At 41.2% G+C, this 19,664-nt stretch overlaps 2 protein-coding genes across 2 annotated transcripts in view; both read right to left on the minus strand.

The window, feature by feature from the left end:
* Nucleotides 1-1,645: 1,645 nt before the first annotated feature.
* Nucleotides 1,646-14,154, minus strand: mapkapk3 (MAPK activated protein kinase 3). Its single transcript, XM_084542316.1, has 10 exons — nt 13,455-14,154; nt 8,658-8,797; nt 6,274-6,338; nt 5,905-5,984; nt 5,681-5,807; nt 5,466-5,541; nt 5,209-5,333; nt 4,092-4,177; nt 3,895-3,975; nt 1,646-2,350 (listed from the first exon to the last, which is right to left on the minus strand). Exons 1-10 carry the CDS (start codon nt 13,755-13,757, stop codon nt 2,195-2,197), a joined length of 1,239 nt encoding a protein of 412 aa, XP_084398442.1. The 5' UTR covers nt 13,758-14,154; the 3' UTR covers nt 1,646-2,194.
* A 372-nt stretch (nt 14,155-14,526) lies between these two features.
* The window catches only part of dnah1 (dynein, axonemal, heavy chain 1), a 31,193-nt gene continuing 26,055 nt past the window's right edge, over nt 14,527-19,664 (minus strand). Inside the window, 8 exon segments of the mRNA XM_084543821.1 lie at nt 14,527-14,740; nt 15,096-15,330; nt 15,535-15,741; nt 16,007-16,151; nt 17,278-17,408; nt 17,561-17,731; nt 18,426-18,602; nt 18,900-19,079. Of these exon segments, the coding sequence (XP_084399947.1) occupies nt 14,619-14,740; nt 15,096-15,330; nt 15,535-15,741; nt 16,007-16,151; nt 17,278-17,408; nt 17,561-17,731; nt 18,426-18,602; nt 18,900-19,079 (1,368 nt within the window). The 3' untranslated portion in view covers nt 14,527-14,618.

A 19,664-nucleotide genomic window follows, 5' to 3' on the forward strand; every position in this document is an offset into this window, starting at 1 on the left:
ACACTCCTGCACTAAGCTTGCTGCCAGCGCTGTGACCCTCTGGAGATAATATAAGCATCATGTGACCCGTCTGTGAGGACTTGAGGCTATTTCGGTGGCAGTAATGATATCCTTATCCTACCCATGATAGTGATGGCACTAATTGTCGAGCGAGGCCTGTAACTGCACATCTGTGAATTAATGGGACAGTCTCACATGCAAACACGCGTGAAAAACAGAGGAGTGGCATGGGGGAGATTTGAAGGGTCCCTTCAAATCTTTGCCTCATAGAGACAAAGACTACTCACAGAAGTGTCCAGACAACAGAGACGCTGCGTGGTGGAGAAACAGTGGAAGGTCAGCTCTCTTTCCGCTGACCTTCAACACATTCCTAACTAAAGGCCAAAGTGATCAGCCTCCCTGTCCCACCCTTCATACACTCCCCCCTTGTCCACCTCACTCACGGGCCTTAGGCAGAACGTGTAGTATTCTGGTCACATCTGCCTCACCAGGATTTATCACTGCGCATAAACAGGACAGCTTTCATTTGCTCCGTTTCTTGAGTTTAGACCACTACTGCATTTGACTGAATGAATCCAATGCTAGACAGAATTTCTGACCCCCTCACTGGACCACAGCTCAGGCTGAGAGTACAATAATTCACAAATAACCGTTTTATAAAATTAATTAAACATGATATTGGACCCCGGATTCCAACATGCTTTTTATGTCATTGCCAGGCTCTCTGCAGGAGAAGTGGTTCTGTGGCTATGGAGGAATGATGCAAGTAGGAAGTGTCGGAGACGCCGTGTGTCATCATCATATGAGTGGTACAGATGGGTGAAAAAATCTTGACTGAGCTTGTCTCTACAAAATGGCTGACTAACACGGAAAAACACTGTCCTGTCCATTACTGTCCCAAGGAAAAATGTCACTTTCAACATCCTGTAAAATTCCACTCACCAAAGCTGTCAGACTGTTATTGTTTGTGCTACTCTGAGCGCTTTATCATTTCTTTATTCATAGACATGCCCTAATCATGGCAGACGTTCCGTACGTGCAGAATCAAAGTAGTGTTTATTAGCTTCCCCTAACCCACACTCTAAATTCTGCAGGAGGACCATGTGATCAAAGTGGGGGAAAGGTTCCATATAATCTAAACATAATAATGTTGACCTTTTGCTGTCAGATGGCTGAGTCCCAAATAACTACTCCACTGCTGCTATTTACGGCAGCCTTACAAAGCCTGAGAGGCCCAAATACAAAAGCCAAAGGCCCACATAAAGACATGTCTCACTCATGAACATTAACCCCTCGATGCGCCTTACAAATGAGGTGTCTGTTTTTATCAGCTCCACTGCGTTGCTCATGTTTTATTGAGAAGGGTAACTGCAGCCACTATTTACTGAAAGCATTTTCTCAACGCCCATAAACACGCACAAGACGTTTCTCAAGGAAAGTGTCACAATTCATCCATGTAGAACGATCTCCTGTTACCTCACTGCTGTTTGCATACAGCTCCCTGACCCTGACAGGAACCTGACATTGCTCCATTGATATTACATAAAGTTGTTATGAGTAAAGTAAGTAAAAGGAATTTGTTTGACTTGATGGTGAGCGTGAGGTCATTTGATTGTTGCTACAATAAAACAATACTCCCTCGGGCTGAACTGTGGAGGCTACATTTTATTAAGACGCCATGTTAGACTTTTACCCTGAAAGGAAGGCAGCGAAGGACGACATTAAGACGACACAGGTAGTAATGAGTGTTCTAGTTTCACAGTCCGTCCACAGTTGGTTTCTTTGTCTTTGTGTGATCTGCACACTAGTGCGTATTTGCAAGGAGAGGTCAAACAGGCATTCAATACAGAAAACGTTACCACTACACACACTTTTTACAAACAGGCAAGCTCTAAAAATGACTTACATACATAAAAATGATTAAAACCAGACAGTAGGCAGAGCTGTTGATTTCTACCACTGATGGGAACCAGGTGATATCACATCTTGATATGTCCTATGAATGTCCAGCGTTGACACTGGTGTTTTTTAATTGTCCCTTTAGTTCGGGACAGTTGTTTAACGTCTGGTCTCTCAAGAGTCCTGAGCAGCTCTCTCAAAAAACCTTTCTCTTACACAAATTCATTTTTTCTTCTCTGTTCTGAGCTGCTTTTCTTCATTGTTGGCGGTTCTGCCACCGAAGACCTTCATCGTCTCACTGACTCTGGCAGACTGTGGACCCGCCCTTGGCACCTGCAGCAGCCTTCTTGCGTCTCTTGTTGAGCAGAGGGTTGCTGGATGTGTCCAGATCCTTGATCTTCACCTGGTCGTAGTCCACACGCATGGTCGCCAAAGCGCAGGTCATCTCCTCCTAGAGCAGGCACAAATTAAAGACAAGGGCGATTCAGAAGCCTGTGAATGAAGCTACAAAATACCCGTGTTTTGTAGATTGATACCACTCATGTGTGTACAATAAATACTATATGTAACACTGTACACCAGAGAAGCTTAATCGCAAAATTCACACTCCAGCACAACTAAAGCTCATTATTTAACAAGTTTTCACTAGTTTTTGCTATCCACACAGAAACAGCAGCATAAAAAAAACAAGTTGTAGTTATAGTGAGGGTTATGTGAAATATTTCTCAGAAGGGAACCGTTGCCACGCAGCCAGTTGAGATTTTAGGAAGTTGCTCCTCTTGGGCGAGAAGCATTGCAGCATATAACGTATAATAAAACGGCAATCTAACATTCTTTACAAATCTGTTTTTTTACTGATTAAAAAAAATAGATGAGATGTAACATTAATAAGTGAGCTTTAGAGGTGCTGATATGGCACACTTTACTACTTTTGGACAGTCATTTGACACGTTTCCAGGCTTTATGCTGAGATGAGCGACTGTTTGCCTTAATTTTTTTATCAACTCAAGTTATTCACAAAATTATTTTTTCAGGGCTAAATGACCTGATGTGGACCTGGTAGACAACAACCAGTCTGGTGTTTTTTTTTTTTTAGTGAGCTGAGAAAAGGTCAAGTAGCCTAGAGGCTAAGGTCAAGAAAAGCTGCAGCCAGAACACGGTTCAGAGCGAACTCTCAAACTCTTTATCCTTTACTGTAAATGAATAAAGGTTTTTCACTCATGATCCATACTGCCAGGGCAGAAAGATTGTATTCTTGCTTTTGTGCTTTTTGAGAAGCTTTTACAAATGCAATCTGCGAAATTTTTACGCAACGTAGCAGTGCCCATTGGTGAACTGAACAGTGATGTATTGTGTTGAAGAATGGTCTTTTTAGACGTTATCACCTCCAACTTGCTGTGAAGGAATGTTCCATTTTATCTTCTTTCTCATTCTTAGCCAGTGAAACACGGGATTGCCCAATATGGAGACTTTTCTTTCAGTATTGGGGAATCAACCCCAGCGTGACTTGATGTCAGCAAACAACTTTCTTATTTCTTTGTATAAACTCAACCAACACACAGAACAGACTGTGACCATTTCCCCCCCTGGTGGCCGTCTGGGTATCATCAAGATGGTGGCACCAATTTTAAACATGAACATCCGATCTGAATATAAGTCATTTACAGTAATAATATTCCACATATTAGAGCGGCTGTATATATGTTTGGCACTCTGAAGGAGAGTTTTAAAGTCGGTGCTTCAGCATGGGCTTAAAAACATTTAAAGACAAAACACAACAAACCGGGGGAAAGAGTGCGAAAATATCACATCTTCTGGGCTTCTGGGTAATAAAGAATCAAGCATTTTGGGGGTCGCTTCATTCTTAAGTCTAAAAGCTGGGATACTGAGTCCTCCAAAACATTGAAGACAAAACTAAAGATTTAGTAGCCCATGAGTAACAGGTTGTAATGCCAATGTGTGGCCAGAATGGGTCAGTGTTGTTGTGCTTCTGACCTTCACATCGTCCCACAACTCTCTGTCTTCAGTCAGGACTCGGGTGGTGTGCAGCGGAGTGGAGGGAACCATCATGGACTGCTGCGGAGTGCAAAGACACAAATACACAAAGATGAAGACATGGGCAGGAAAAAGTATGGAAAGGGTACGATGCCTTTCTCTACTTAACTCTCCACTGGCTTGACACGCATACGTACATTGATCCAGGGATGGTTCATAAATTGGGTGATGGTCATTCTTTCGTTAGGGTCTGTCTTCAGCAGCAGGTGGATCAGATCTTTTGCTGGGAGAGTGGCACAAAGATAATGACATTAGTATTAGCAGCAAGACAAACAGGACTGCTAATGTTGTCTCTTGTGGCGCTTTTCCTGGTCTCGAGGACAGACTGTCCTACTTACACATCAAATGGGATTATTTGAGAGCATGATAGTGAAAAAAATAGGATTTACGACACTGTCACCACTGCCTGTTTTGTCAGATATATCCGTAATTAAGTAAGATTATTTGTTCTTATGGTCTTTAACAGTATTAACCTAAAAAAGAAAGAAATTTAGTTGATGAGGAACCAGAAGACTTTCAGAGGCATTAAAGTCACAGTAGACCTATATGTAAGGTAAATGATAACTATAGACCACAGTTTACATGAACCATAAATGAAACATACTGGCTGTATACAGAAATGCAGAAAAAGAAAGCAGTAAAAACAGGATGTGATATCTCCACCTAACTGAGGTTTCCTATTTGAGAGTTCTCAACATGACTGGGTCATTCAGTAAACCTGCACAGTCAGACTCAGTGCAGCTCTACATCTTCATAGCTTCCTGTTTCCTGCACGCTTCACAATGAGGTCATGTACACACCAATGCAGATAAATATCTGTTAATATAACGCTGTTTCCATGTCCGACACGGTTCGTTGATACGACTGTTTTCATATTTTGCACTTTTGTCTTTCAACTGGGGCAGCACAGTGGTGTGGTGGTTAGCACTGATGCCTCACAGCAAGAAGGTTCTGGGTCTGAATCAATCAGCCGACTGGGGCCTTTCTGTGTGGAGTTTCTATGTTCTCCCTGTGTCTGCGTGGGTTCTCCCCGCGTACTCTGGCTTCCTCCCACCATCAAAAGACATGGTTGTTAGGTTAACTGGTGATTCTAAATTGGTAGGTATGAGTGTGGTTGTCTGTCTCTCTGTGTTAGCTCTGCGACCTATTGCATCAACACATTTTGACCATTTTGGCATCTTAGATACACTGCTTGGTCTAGAATAGATTAAGGACCAGTGTCAGCTGGGCCAGTGTGGTTTTATTGGTTCTCACCTTCCTGTGAAACCTCAGACCACTCTGGATTAGGGAACTCGTACTGGCCCATCCTAATCCTCCTCTTCATCCCCGGAGAAATGGCCTGGCCTGTGTTGGAGTAAAATGGGGGGAAGCCACACAACCTGCAGACACAACCACAGCAACAAAGACAGAACAGTTCAAAACCTTTGGAAACATTCACCGAATACATGATACATAAGCATTTGAGATGGCTACCGTGTCACCCTCTGACCAAGCACACACCCAGTACTCACAGGATGTACATGATGACGCCCAGAGACCACATGTCACATGACTTGTCATACTTCTCCGGACCCAAAACCTCAGGAGCTTATCAATGGCCACAGACACACAGACAATATAAAAAAAGGATATTAGACACTGCGCAGGCAAAAAATGACTCAACAGCTAGACATATGTCTTCTAAAACATTGGTCAAATCCCGGAACAATAATGTGAAGCAACTTACCCACATAGTATGGTGTATAACAGGGGGTCTGCAGTGCGTTGTGTAGTGTAGTCTCCTTAGCAAAGCCAAAATCTGTCAGTTTGAGGACCGCTTTTCTATCCTTAGTGGTGTACAGCAGGTTCTCTGGCTGCGGAGGGAGGTACAAGAGGAAAATGAATTCACTAAACTATCTAGAAGTGATCACACACTGCCTGATTTGGATGCTGATCTTGATCCCTGCTTACCTTGATGTCTCTGTGAGCAATGTTGATGCTGTGGAGAAACTCGATGGCCGTGCCGATGTCCCTCATAATCTCAGATGCCTCTGGGAGGAAACACATAAAGACACTCTCTCAAACCAGAAGCAGTTCTTATATTACACAATGAGAGCCACGGCTAAAACAGAGATTATGTTACAGAAGAAGAAAATTATGTTTAAGAAGTATAAGTTCAGGATAATCAGGGCAATCAGGTTTGAACTTCCTGATTGGCAGAAGCCTAAGTTTGTCCTAGCAGTACCCAAACCTCCTCCTTATGCTCTATAGTTTTAGTAATACCAAGACATGCGTCGTATGTCGCTGTGTGTGTTCACACATCCCTCCAATAGTCCTCACCTTTTTCAGTAAAGGCCTGGTCTCCTCTGGCCTGGATCCTGCTGAACAACTCTCCTCCCTCCATACTGAAGGGAGGGAGAGAGAGAGAGAGAGAGAGAGAGAGAGAGAGAGAGAGAGAGAGAGAGAGAGAGAGAGAGAGAGAGAGAGAGATATTTGAAATGTATTCATGTAGGAATGGACAATATCTTGAATGAATTGTGGGTATCATAGAATAATAAACATATTTCTCGTTAATTTGACAGTTGTCATATAGGCTTCATGGGTAAATAATTTGCCAATTACGCTTTGTGTCTAAGATTTCATGTCAGTTTAGTAACAACATAATTTAGTAATAAAGTCATCTGATACAAAGTAGACGGAAATGAAAAATGATGCCACTTTCTAATCATTCATATTGTATTCATTCCTAAAATGTGTAACATAAAATAAATAATAAATTATTTACTAATTTCATCCCAAAGAAATGTTCAAACTCACCACCCTGAACAATAATTGGTTTATTAACAGCTGCAAACAGAATACAGACTGGATGAATGAACAGGGCTCAACTTTTGACAAACCAAATATTGATCTTAATGATTTAAAACTGATATAACTGGTGTATTAATTACAAAATGTAACCTTTTTATAATGCTGAGCATTTAAAAAAGCGCAATAAATCATATACACTGTTTTTTTACACTGTCAGCCACAATTACAAAATACTGTGCCTTCATGAAGGCAGGTTTTATTACAGCACTATTGTTGTTAGCTTTATAAGCTGCCAGCTGTCAGCTCCTCTACAATACTTGTTTTGATACATTTTGTACCTGTGACTATAGCCTAATTATTTAGAGAGTCTGGCCACAAAAAATGTTACAGTGTTAGTCAGATGTCTGTGCTTCCCACTACCCACTTTCAAAACCACACATTACTGACACCTGAAAGTCTCCCTTCTGTTCCCCAGGAAACAGTGCGAATCGGCTGCACTTTTATGTGCATTTAGTAAGAGTGTACTTTTTGTGGTTGACGGACAGATAACTGAGAGATATGTCAGTGTGATTGTGACTGTGCGACTGTCAGCAGTGGACTATAGCATCACGCTCAATCATACAGGAAGCTGCAGTGAATCTTTCACTATATGTATACTGAGCGCGTACACACACAAGGTCATTACACCAGTAAAACACAAGCAGTTGCTATGTCAATAAATATGATGAGAATCATTTGGTTTAAGATTCCCATGAACAGAGGACAGGGTCATTTCTCTTTAGTCAACCTCTGTGGTTACTATCTTTTCCTCCGAACTGTTCCGTTTTTCCCTACTTTGGACAAGAAGAAGTTGAGAGTTTAAATACATGCATGTGTGTCAGAGAACACACACACACACACACACACTGTGTTTAGCACAGCCATTGTTATGACCAGTTTGTCATGACACATGAGGTCCAGATGGAATCTCGTCTGTCTCTTTATCAGTGCTGTTGTCATCACTTTGTCTTCTCAGCGTCAGATCTTATGTCTTGGCCTTTAGCTTGCATGAATGTTCTGCCCTCAGTGGCACCGAGCTTATGTGGTGTCAGTGCAGACACGTGTGTGCCTCTGTTTCTTTGTGGCCATATAGAGTATGAGCAATTTAGATATATTATTATTATACTTTGGCAACCTAGTACCAGGGTTAGAGGAAATACTCTATTTCAGAAAATCTATTTCAGAAACCATTTTTCCAGCAGAAAATAACAAGAGTTTTACTTAAACTCACAGTAAAAAAAACTTCACAGTTATATCTTTTAGTTTGTGTCATGACTGTCTTCGCATCATAAACAGTGCTGACTTGTGATGTTGATAGTATCTGGTTGGAAAAACACGTGGGCGTGTTGTAAACCTTCATTTACTATTAAACTCATTTTCTATTTTGCTCACAAAGCAAAAGAGAAAAGTTCCAGTGGAAACTTGCTAGCTTAACTTCTGACCTATTTTCTGAAGTGGAAATACTAAGTATGCTTTACTTTTCTGGTGACATTTGTTGAGGAGAAGTCTGTTACAACAGACAGTTCATCTTTATTCATTATTTGTAAACCTTTACTCCTACTCAGACTCAGACTTAAGGGAATGTGTAGTGAGTGTAAACTCTATTCCCAGTTTTGAGTCTGACATTAAAATGACTCACTGTCATGTCTACTGGAAAACATCTATCCACAACCTAATGTCAGCTTTAAAAGGAATAAGACAATGGCCTTGTAGTAAGCTTCAAAAATGTCTTATGATATTGTATTAGACAGGATCAGTACATGTTAGAGTTCATTTGAAAACTACAATTAGGCAACAAGTGGGTGCCATGGAAAGCATGTGGACAGGTCAGGGTGTGTAAACAGACTGGTGAAGTGGTGAAATGTGAGTCCTACCACTCCATGATGATGAGCAGGCACTTCTTGCCATGATGCATGTTCTCATAAAGGTTCAGAATGCGAACAATGTACGGCCCTCCGGACACTTGCCAGTGAAGCTCTACCTCTCGTCTCGCTTTGGGACTGTCGTAGAGAATCTGCGAGAGGCGTAGAATGATGGATACCAAATTAATAAATGGTTTAATCTTATCATTACTTTGGTCAAACTATTTGTATAAATATTCAATTCAATTCAATTCAATTCAATTCTATTCATATAGCGTCAACAACAATACAAATCGTCTCAAGACGATTTACAAAACCCAGCCTGAAACCCCCAGAGCAAGCCTGAAGGCGACAGTGGCAAGGAAAAACTCCCTTTTAACAGGAAGAAACCTTGAGCAGAACCCAGCTCATATGGAGGGACCCATCTGCATAAGGCCAGCCGGGTACAGACAGAAGAAAGAGAGAAGAGAACAGCAAGATAAACATACATCTGTCATAGATACATATATCTGACTAAAGCGTACATGTGGAATCTTATGATACAAACTGATGATGTTACATGACAGTGTGAAAATGTAAGAGGAATCATAGGCAGGTTGAAAAATTGTTCACAATAGTGAGGTTATAGTGACTGTTGTAATTAAAACAATCTAAACAAATACAAACATGGAGCTTTTAGTCTAATGTAATGCAGCAGGAACATATGACATCAGTTTAGTTATTTAAAATGCTTTGAATACAACTGGTACTTATGTAATGGTACATTTTTATTATAGCCAGCTGCTCAACAATACTAGGGATTTCAAAGGAACAAACGTAAAACATTTGCTTTGTCTAATACTATTTTATAGTATTGTAAATGTTATACAATGTTTTTGACAGATTAAAAAAAAAAAACTAATCAAATATAATTGTTAGTTTCAGCTCTGTCAATGTATTAATACCGTAATAGTCAACCATAACATTCATAGCATCTATAAACCCACAGCTACAAGACTGTGTCAGGTATTTATGTGCCTGATGAAACATGTCTTGTTACATACTACATTATCAAACATTTGGTTAAAGCTGATGAAAAGTGACCCTTAACAGTGTAACTATACTTATTATAATAATAAAAACACTTCCTTCACTACCTGAAAGCTGAGTACACACGTACAGTCTTTAAGGCAGCCTGGTGCCATGACAGGATGTGTGTTTGACATAAGCAAATGCAGCACACGTGCACACACAGACACACAGCAGGTGTTAGACTTTGACATAGCGCATTGGTCAGGGTGTATTTTTGGATGTGACAGTGATGGAGTGGATCCCCTGCTGTTCACAAGGCTGGTCTGGTCATAGACCAAGTCTGGAGTACAAAACACACACAGAGAGACTGACTCATTGAAGTATGACAGACGCACAGATATAAATCGGTGCCCACTTTGAAATATCAGGTTTTCATATTGAGCTGGTGGGTGAAAATGAAGTTTCTTTAAAATCGGAAACGCCAGAGACAACAAGATTAACGCTGGTTAATAGTAAAGAGGAAGTGAAGAGCTCAGAGCAGAGTGTTGAAAGAAGAAGTCGAGGGTTTCCGGTGGCTTAACTTGTCCGTTGTGCTACCATACGTGCCTTATTTTCTTCAGCCTCGACCACTGAACTTGACTTTAAGTGAACCAGTGGGTAGGTTTGCTTCTGGTGTGTCATTTATAGCTTTATGACTTCAATCAGTGCCGACAGTTTGTGAGCTGGCTTCCTTAATTTCCGGCACTGAACCAGAATTGGCTATCATAAAAAAGGACTGCGTGGATTAAATAGACACAGGAAATAGTGAGGAGGAGACCGACAGAAACGTGAAAGAATGAGACAGTCAATCTTCTGGTGGACTCTTCTTATGTGAGAAGACATATAAACTAATCATCCACATGATCCACATCCCAACACTCAGACAAATCAGATCTGTGTCAGTAGAGGCTCAACACAAGGTGAGACACGCACATTTACCTGATAAAACCCACTGTGTTTAACAACACATTACCTCTTACCAGAATCTCACTGAACACACACATCATTTACTCTAACATGTCTCCACTCTATTAAATATTAGTGCATGCCAGAGTGCCTGTCTTCTATCTTCATGAAATTGTGGTTTATCTTTACAGCTTCTACAATAAAGCACTGCTCATAAACTTTCAGTTATATACATTGTGTTTTAATGTCTGTCTATATGCTAAATGCTCATGTCAGCAAGCTAACATGACCAGACTGACTGGATCAAAGTGGTAGACTGACCGGCCAAAACAGCAGCACCTTGAACCATATTATTATTTGCATTATAATAACTAAAAATGCATTCATCAATAAATCGCCCATCACTCGCTACGAACTACAAACTTTCAACTCAAGCAAGAAAAATCCCCTTGTGTAAAGGTTTCCCAAGACTTCAGTATGTTCCTATCAAAACCCTGTGAGTAAAATCACCAGTGAAAGTCCAAGTAAGGCAATAAAGGCATAAACTTCCTGTGTAAAAGTGTGTAAAAGCTGAAGACAACAGCAGGCACGACATCTTTCAGCTCTTTTTAATGCTACAAATATCTGTAACCATAATGATTACGGAGGTTTAAAACGCCCAAACTCCTGATGAATTCAAGACGACCTCTAAACCCAAACCTCTGATTAACGTTAACAGCGCCAGGGCCCTGGGGCAGATCCGACAGCATTATTCAAAATAAAGCTTTCTTCTGCACGCACTATCAAACCATACAGACAGTTTGGTCGTGGGCTCTAGAGGACACCCAAACGAGCCACATGCATGCCAGTGGGCTGACCACAGAGGTGAACACACTCAAATAAGGAGAATTATTCTGTGACTGGAAGCCTTCACACAGACATGCAGCTCACACAGATAAACTGGAAGGCACTCCAGGCGCTAAAATGGAACAACTGCTGGCCAGATTTGTGCTTCTAATGGCATGAGTAGTTAATGGCGGTGCGCAAGAGGCCTTCCAAACGGAACAGGGCTCTGTGTGTGTGTGTGTGTGTCCGAGTCAGACAAATCCAAGTTAAAAGAATCTTGATGACTGTAACTGAATTACATTAAAAGGATGGCTCCCCTCCAGCTCCGCTGCAGAGTAGATTAAACCTATACCATCCATTACGTTTGGCGCTCAGAGCAACACTTAATTAAAAACCCAGCGAGTTGGTCAACTCTTTTAACGCCCTGCACACTAAACACTTTCACCTACAACCTTCTGCTTTCTATTTGCCCTGAGATACAGAAAAATTAAAAGGAAGTTGTCAGTGGCACATCGTGGACACTCGAACCTGACGCTTTACTGCACAATCCAGTTTATAGGCAAACCACCACACACGCCAGAAGAACAGGAATGGACAAGACGAGGTGTCTCATTTGTCCTCTCTAAAACCTTTTAACAGGTTCTTCAGTGAACAGACGGGGTTCAGGGGCTGAGTAGCTCGTTTGTTGTGTTCTCTCTCCACTTTGGGTCACACTGACCCAGTGTAGGCTTCCCCTGTTAGAAGCCAAAGGCAGCACTGTTATGGATGCAGTCCGCAGTTACATGATGACACAAAAACCCTTTTTTACAAAATAATATGGCAACGATTAAGTATCCCCACTGCCGCCCAAAAAATACTTTGTGCTGTGGTCCTGCGTAAACATATCTCTGTCTCAGTTCTGTTATAAATTCTGGAAAAAAGGCTGAGATTAAATTCAGCAAGTAGTCTGAAGATTCTATGGCCACATACATTTTTTTAAATTATTTCCTCTGTAGCCATTTCTAAGCAGTAATTGTTTCCTACTCCCCCACTCTGATGTGATACTATCAAGCATCTTGTCCCTTTTGGCCTTCATCTTCATTCTTTTGTCTGATTTCCTATTTTCTACTGAAGTTTATCTCCGTTGTCATCATTTGTCTCTATTTCTAACCCACAGCCCGGGTCTGCAGCTCTGCTTGTGACACTGCTGCTGCCTGGTTTGGCCGCTCAGATCCAGATGGATTACTGTAAGCCAATAAATCTTTCTGAGTCTGCGGCCCAGTGGTGACAGGTGACAGTCTGACGACCTCTGCATGCGTGAGCCTTTGCATGCGTAAAGTGGTGCCCGGGTTTCTTTCCACTGCTCCCAGAATAAGGTGTCACTATTGAAACCCATGTGCCAATATGGCTGGGTGACCACATGGCCCTGAACTTGTAGCTGATCCTGTGCTAGGCTGAACTTCCAGGAAACACAGCACCATGATCACATCCAGTCTGAACGCATGGAGCATGGTGTGAGTTCAGTCAAACTCAGACTGAATGTCAGGTAAAAGCGGAACAACATTCATGTACGAGTCAGAAACGGAGGCACCACTTCACTATGAAAGGAGAATTACACACCATCACACAGATGGGTTGTATCTGTCACCTTTGGCCACTCCTGTGTTAGTGTAAGTGCTGCATGTCTGTGAGCCAAATCTGACCTCTGTAAAGGTCAAAGTTCTCGATTCTTGACTGCAGAGATAGACAAGCCTCAAACTCTTCTTTCTTAAACATACACGCTGAACATGAACATTCAACCCAGTATATTGATTATTTTTTTCCAGATCAATGGACTCATGTGCAGCTTATAATTATTAAAGTTTATAGGAACAACTTGTGATTTAAACACCATAAAAAAACAACAGGGCTCACACCAGTAATTCCAAAGGGACTGATCAGGTTTTACGCAGCAGATACATTTCTAGATCAGTAATGTTTGTGTAGACAAAATAAAAATTTTAGTTTTAGTAATTAATACGGTCACTAAGTGTTGGGTGACTCCAGTACCTTCAGTGCGCACTTCTCTCCAGTCTTCTTGTTGAAGCACTCAAGGACTTTGCCATTAATTCCCAAGCCGAGAACCTGACTGGAGATCTTATAATCGTCCGTCACTGCATTGCGCTTTATCTCCAGTTTGGGGTAAGCGGGCATGGGGAAGTGCGTGGACTCGGTGTCCGTGTCCTTCTTGTCAGTGTCCGCAGTCAGGGGCTGCTGCTCTTTCGGGGTGATGGCCGTGGAGTCCGACTCTGCCTCATCATCAGCATTTGGAGCTTGCTGCGGGTTTTCCTTTCCGTTTCCATTTTGTAACATGTTCACACCGACTTGCTGTTAACCAGCAGTGAACAGGAACAGAAGACGTGAGAAACTGACCACAACAGTGCGATGACTCCTGCTGTCCTGCCTAAAGCGGAGCGGAGCGGATCGGATCAGGACCACTAACACATCTGCCTGTCCAGAGCACCAAAGCCTCCACACAAGCTGCTCTACGGCTTATAACACAGAACACATTTGTTTAAACTTCGCTATACTAATTCCCAATTCCTATAAATATATATATATTTTTTTAATCTGTCAACTTTACCGGTCAGTGCTCAGTCTCTTCAGAGAAATCTAAAATAATTTAGCGCATCCCAATCAAGTAAAAGATCCAGTCAGGTGTATTTAAAAGACAGTGGTTGCGGCAATCTGTTGACTCTGGTGTTCTCAGTTTCCCGTTGATCTTGAGTCCTTTAGTTGTATTCACATGGCCACTCTGTCACTGTTTGTTTAAGCACCACCCTCCTTCAGTCAAGTCGTACTTCTATCTGAACTGGCCCTGAGCGGCCGCCTTAAAGGAGCAGCACGCACGTTTTCAGCTCAGTGCTCAGCGAGGACAAGTGAACCAACGGAGCTTTGGTGATAATCTTATTTTAAGCGGTGCAGAAAATAAGCAAAGGGAACACAAATGCTTCTGCAAGGTTACTCATAAAGACCACTGCAAGATCCCACTAACCAAGTGATTTTGTCAAAGCAAAGTAGTCTGAGATCTGAGATTAATATTGTGGGGGGGGGGGGGGGGAACATTTATTACACAGACTAAGGAAGGGTTTCAGACAATGGTTTTGTTTTGTTTTAGCAACCATAACCGCATTATGCTTGTGTATGGGTGTGAAAGTGTGCATGTGAGTGTGTTCAATAGTCCAGTGCACAGATAAGGGCAACTCCCTGCTTGATCCAGTGTCCCTGACTGTGATCTGTAGGCAGCTCCACAGCAATCACGTAGTTGGTAGAATGACCGGTAGTAGACAGAGTCCCTACAAAAGCACACAGGAGCAGTTCAGTGACACAGAGAAAACATTTTCCATTCCTGCACTGAGTTCTGTGTTTCTGAGCAGCCTAAAGTGGCAGCACAAGGTGTTGGCTTCACACTGCGGGTGGAACATACAGAGCTGCACTTTCAGACGCTTCGTGAAACACGACACTAACTACAGTCTATTTTGGGTGAGTAATAAAACCACCAAAAGAGATGCACACAAATACTTGAGGAAGCAAAAAAACACCTAGTCATAACTGAGCCATTTCACAGACAGATTATTAAATTAAATAAAAATAATTTGTTTGTTGTACTACAGATGAAATCTATCACTCTCAAGGACTGTATGTACTGACCAGCTCGTGTGAGCGTCTTGTAGATTGGGCAGACGTAGATCCCAGAGGACGGAGGTTTGCGGTTGGGTTTGGGGATCAGTCTGATGATGGCCATTTGCGTATAGAGCTCCTTGGGTCTGGACTCTGTGAGCTGACCTGCCTTGGTATCCCAGCGAGCTCCCTCTAGGAATAGACCATGGATGTAGCAGCCTGTGCTTGGCATTTCTGTTATGTCTGACACTGACTCCACCACTACCTAAGGGAGAAAGAATTACAAAAACAGGCAGCGGAAACTATTAAAAGCTAATGTTTCAAAGCAACTCTTATAGAAAGAAAAGACAGTATGTGTTTACATTTATACGCACATTAATAAATAAATCTGTAATGTTACAACTGAGAATTATAAATTAATATATTTTAAGCTAGTGAGGCAAAAAAAGTTTACAGCTAAATGTCTGACCTCAAAGTCAAATCCAATTGTGTCAATAGAGGTGCCAGAGCGACGGGCGAAATTCTGCAGGGTTCCAGTGAGAAAAGCCTGCGGGAAAAAGAAGCCACTTATCCAGAAGACAGGTGGAATGCCATCATAGATCCATCTCTTCAGAAAACTGGTCCTCTGAAGCAGGTCTGACACCCAGGAGGCCAGAGGCTTCAGAGATGGGTAGGCCTGGAGAGAGAGAGAGAGAGAGAGAGAGAGAGAGTTGTGTTTGTTGTATTTTTTATAAAACAGAGCCTGTAGTTATTAGTGAATTACAGAAAAGCCAACAAAAGTTAATTTGATCAGACAATTGCACAATTCAGCTTTCAGAAATGTTTTAATATAAAAAAATAATTTAGTAATTACATAAAAATGTATCTTTGAGTTTTTATAATTAAAATCAAAGGATAGTGCTTTTAAATGTGAATCTCATTTTGTATTGTGTGTGTCTTGCCTTAGCTTTCCACATATCAGGCACCATATTATTGAACAGGCTGCGGGACATCAGCTCTAGTTCTGAGGACATCACTACTAAACCCTTCAGAGCCTTCACTATATCACTGAGACTCTGAGAGATGACGTCCAGCAACTTGTTATATCTGAAAGACAGAAGATAGAATTACTTAACACAGTAATAACTGAGTACTACTCAGACTTGGAGTTATTCATGTGACCTTCTATATTCCTAGAAATAAATATTTTTTTAATTACATAACAATTCATAAGTCATGCAGAAAATTGGTAATAATGGAGAAGTGAAATAACTTTGCTTAAGGCAGATGTCACATTTCATTGGATAATATACTTGCAGGAATTGCATTTACCACTTACCAGTAAACCATCATATAATATATGATAACTGGCAAAACAAAATCCCAGATGAGGTGCATACAAACACTACATAACTCTCTTGATAGATCCTACTGGCAGATACACAAACCAAACATAGAAGCAAATGCTGTGGCAGAGGGATGAAAAAAGGGTCCATTTTGCTCCATTGATCCTTATAGCGCTTGTATATGACCAACATTTCACAAAGGAAAAAATAAAAGCTTTTATTACCACATAACAAAACGACAAAACAAAAGGAGCATAAAATATTTGCAGGAGGATAACAGGATCAGTCAATACCAGTGACTCAGCAACAGTGGCCTCCAATTTGACATTGCAAGATACATCAGCTTACACACAACCAAATTAAAGAGTTGCTATTATTACAGTATAGCACATTACTGATCCAAGCAATATAATTATGGTTCATGGCTGTGACATTTTTATAGCTCAGTTTCTGATCCCAGTCTCAAATAGAGATATTGCATTACTGGTTTAATTGTAAATATTTTAGCAGAAAACGGAAATAATGTTCTGTTTATACTATAGAGAATTACGGATCTATTCTGGCTACCGGACCTGACCACATATGGTGTTTAGTTTACACAGATTATTTATTTTTCTGATTACAAAGAATGACCAAACTGAAGATGAACGAGTATTAGAATTTTCTTTTTAAACAAAGTCTTCTATCAATTCTAATACAATACACTATACAGTTAAGGACTGTATAGCCTAAATTGTAAAAATATGTATTACCGATTGTTGTAAACAGTGGTTTTTACCAATTCCTTATCGTTTATGCACACTGGCAGAGTGGAATGGCGTTTTAGTATACTACACAGATCTTGAATATAGTTTGGGGTGTTGCCTTATAGTGCAGTCTAGTGTTACCTGATGACCTCCTGGATGAGTACTGTGTTCATGGACTCCTCATATTGAACCGGGTACTTTTCAGTCACCTCCTGAACGCTGAAAGGCTGAGGGATCTTTTCAACAATACCTGCCACTATTTCCTCCACTATCTATAGTTCAGACAGACAGACAGACAGGAAGCACAGTACATAAGCTGCACCTCTCAAATTGTATTTAATTCATATATACATATCCAAATGATAAGAAGTGCTAATAAAGACAGCAGAAGAGCGAAGGAAATCCAATTAATCTGTATCTGTACCTCCTCTAGACTTTTGCCTCCAGCAGATGCAGCTCGAGGCTGGAGACTAACCACAGCTCCCAACAGGGTGAAGGTCTCATTCTGGGCAAAGCTGATGTTAGCGTTGTCGTGGAGACCAAAGATCTCAGGTGTATCATTGATGGGCAAGCCACGGATGTATGCCAAATAGCCCTAGAGTCAGAATTGCCATGACAACAGGTAAGGTTAGAATTTGACATGGTTTGACTTGAACTTTTAAAGCAGATTTTTTTATGTGTATCTTAGTGTGTCTTAACTGGGCTACATTTATGGCTTTAGTTTAAAGACTTTCCCAGAAAATGTGTACATACTGATACAGCTTTTAAAATGTCTACATCTGTGCAACTATAGACACTACACATACTTCCAGTCTCACTATTTACATTTCCTTGTTTGTGAATGGCAGCAAGAAGGCACAAACATTTTTTGTTATTTTAAACTTCCCGAACTTCTGAATAATACAGTGGGAAAGTCTGGTGTTAAATATCTTAGCTGTTCTTTGGGAACTTTTCAGCACCTCATAGCTGCTTTATATTTGAATGATGTCTGGATGATGGTGCATGAGACGTTACTGCTGTTTCTTAGGATATCCTTTTTCACCTTTAATCTGACCCTTTATTGCAACAAATAAGTGTTTTACATGCCAATTTTATGCCTTTTAAGAACATAAGTCCTTATTTGTCTAATTATTTGCTAAATAACAGTGTTTCACCAATTACAGATCATGTACACTGAATAGTGGGTTTGGTTCCCAACCTTAGGAAATGTATGCAGTTTCGTATACAAACTGCAGACAAAGGTCAAATTTAAAATACACAATCTTCTAATGCTCCAGTGATTATCTAACCTTGACATCCAGATTAGTGTCTATTTGCCGGTAAACTCCAGACGAAGAGTAGCTGTAATCATCAATAAGAACAGCAGGACAATAGAAGTCTTCCAGCACACTGAGCAGACAGCGTCTGTCCCAGTCATCTGTCACACGTCCGCCATAATTAATCTCTCCTGCAGTGTATTTTAGAACCTGGACAGGTGGAGGGCAAAAAGGGGAGACAGACAGATGAACATATCCAACACACGAATACAAACACACACATGCCTGTTTGTGCCTGTTTGTGTTTCTGCTTATAGCTTTTACTTCCACTGTTCATAATGGTAAAATCAGAACAGTACAGTGGACATGTATGTACGAGTATGTATGTACTTGTCACACGTACATACTTGCCCCTTGGGGGTTCAAGTATGTACGTGTGACAAGTTAGAAGTAGTGTGGAGCTACTGTTCTCAGGCAGTTAAATACAGACAAAAGTCGCTTCCCCACCTTGTACGGGATGTCCTGATACTCATCCAGAAACATTTTGAGTTGGCTGATGCAGATGTTCAGGTCGCCATCTGTGAACTCATAGGGGATGTTGAAGCCCAAAGGGCCAAACTTTCTTCGCTCCAGAGCAATTCCATGGAACAGACAGAGAGACAGCAGCAGAGACTTCAAGTGTGCTGTCTAGATTAAAAAGAAGAGAAGAAATGAGGAGATGAATAAGTTGATATATGACCTAATTCATTGCAAATGTAGGTATTATACGATGCATCGATCAGGCATACCATTATGACCACCTTCCTAATATTGTGTCGGCCCCCCTTTGGCTGTCAGAACTGTTCTGACTCATCAGAGAATGGACATGTGCCTTCTGGGGGTGCCCTGTGGTGTCTGGCAAGAGAATGTTGTTAGTGGGGGCCTTTGGGTCCTATGGGTTGAGGGAAGGGGCCTCTGTGGATCATCCCACAGATACTTGATCAGTTTGGGATCTAGTGAGTTTGGAGGCAGGTTAACAATACAACGGCCATCAAGGAGTGTCATTGCTATAGGGTGGGTTTGATCTGGTCGAGGTGGGTGTCTAAGTAACATCCACATAAATGCCAGGTCCATATCTTTCCCAGCAGAACATTGTATTGTCACTAGATGGTCAGTGTTATTCACTTCACCTGTCATAATGTTATGCCTGATCGATGTATACAGTGCATTCAATAACGCTTTACCAGACTGTTTCAAATCAGAACAGATCCAAAGATACATATATTTAAATCA

Source organism: Chelon labrosus, assembly GCF_963514085.1.
Source record: "Chelon labrosus genome assembly, chromosome: 4".
In the NCBI taxonomy this organism is placed as follows: Eukaryota; Metazoa; Chordata; class Actinopteri; order Mugiliformes; family Mugilidae; genus Chelon; species Chelon labrosus.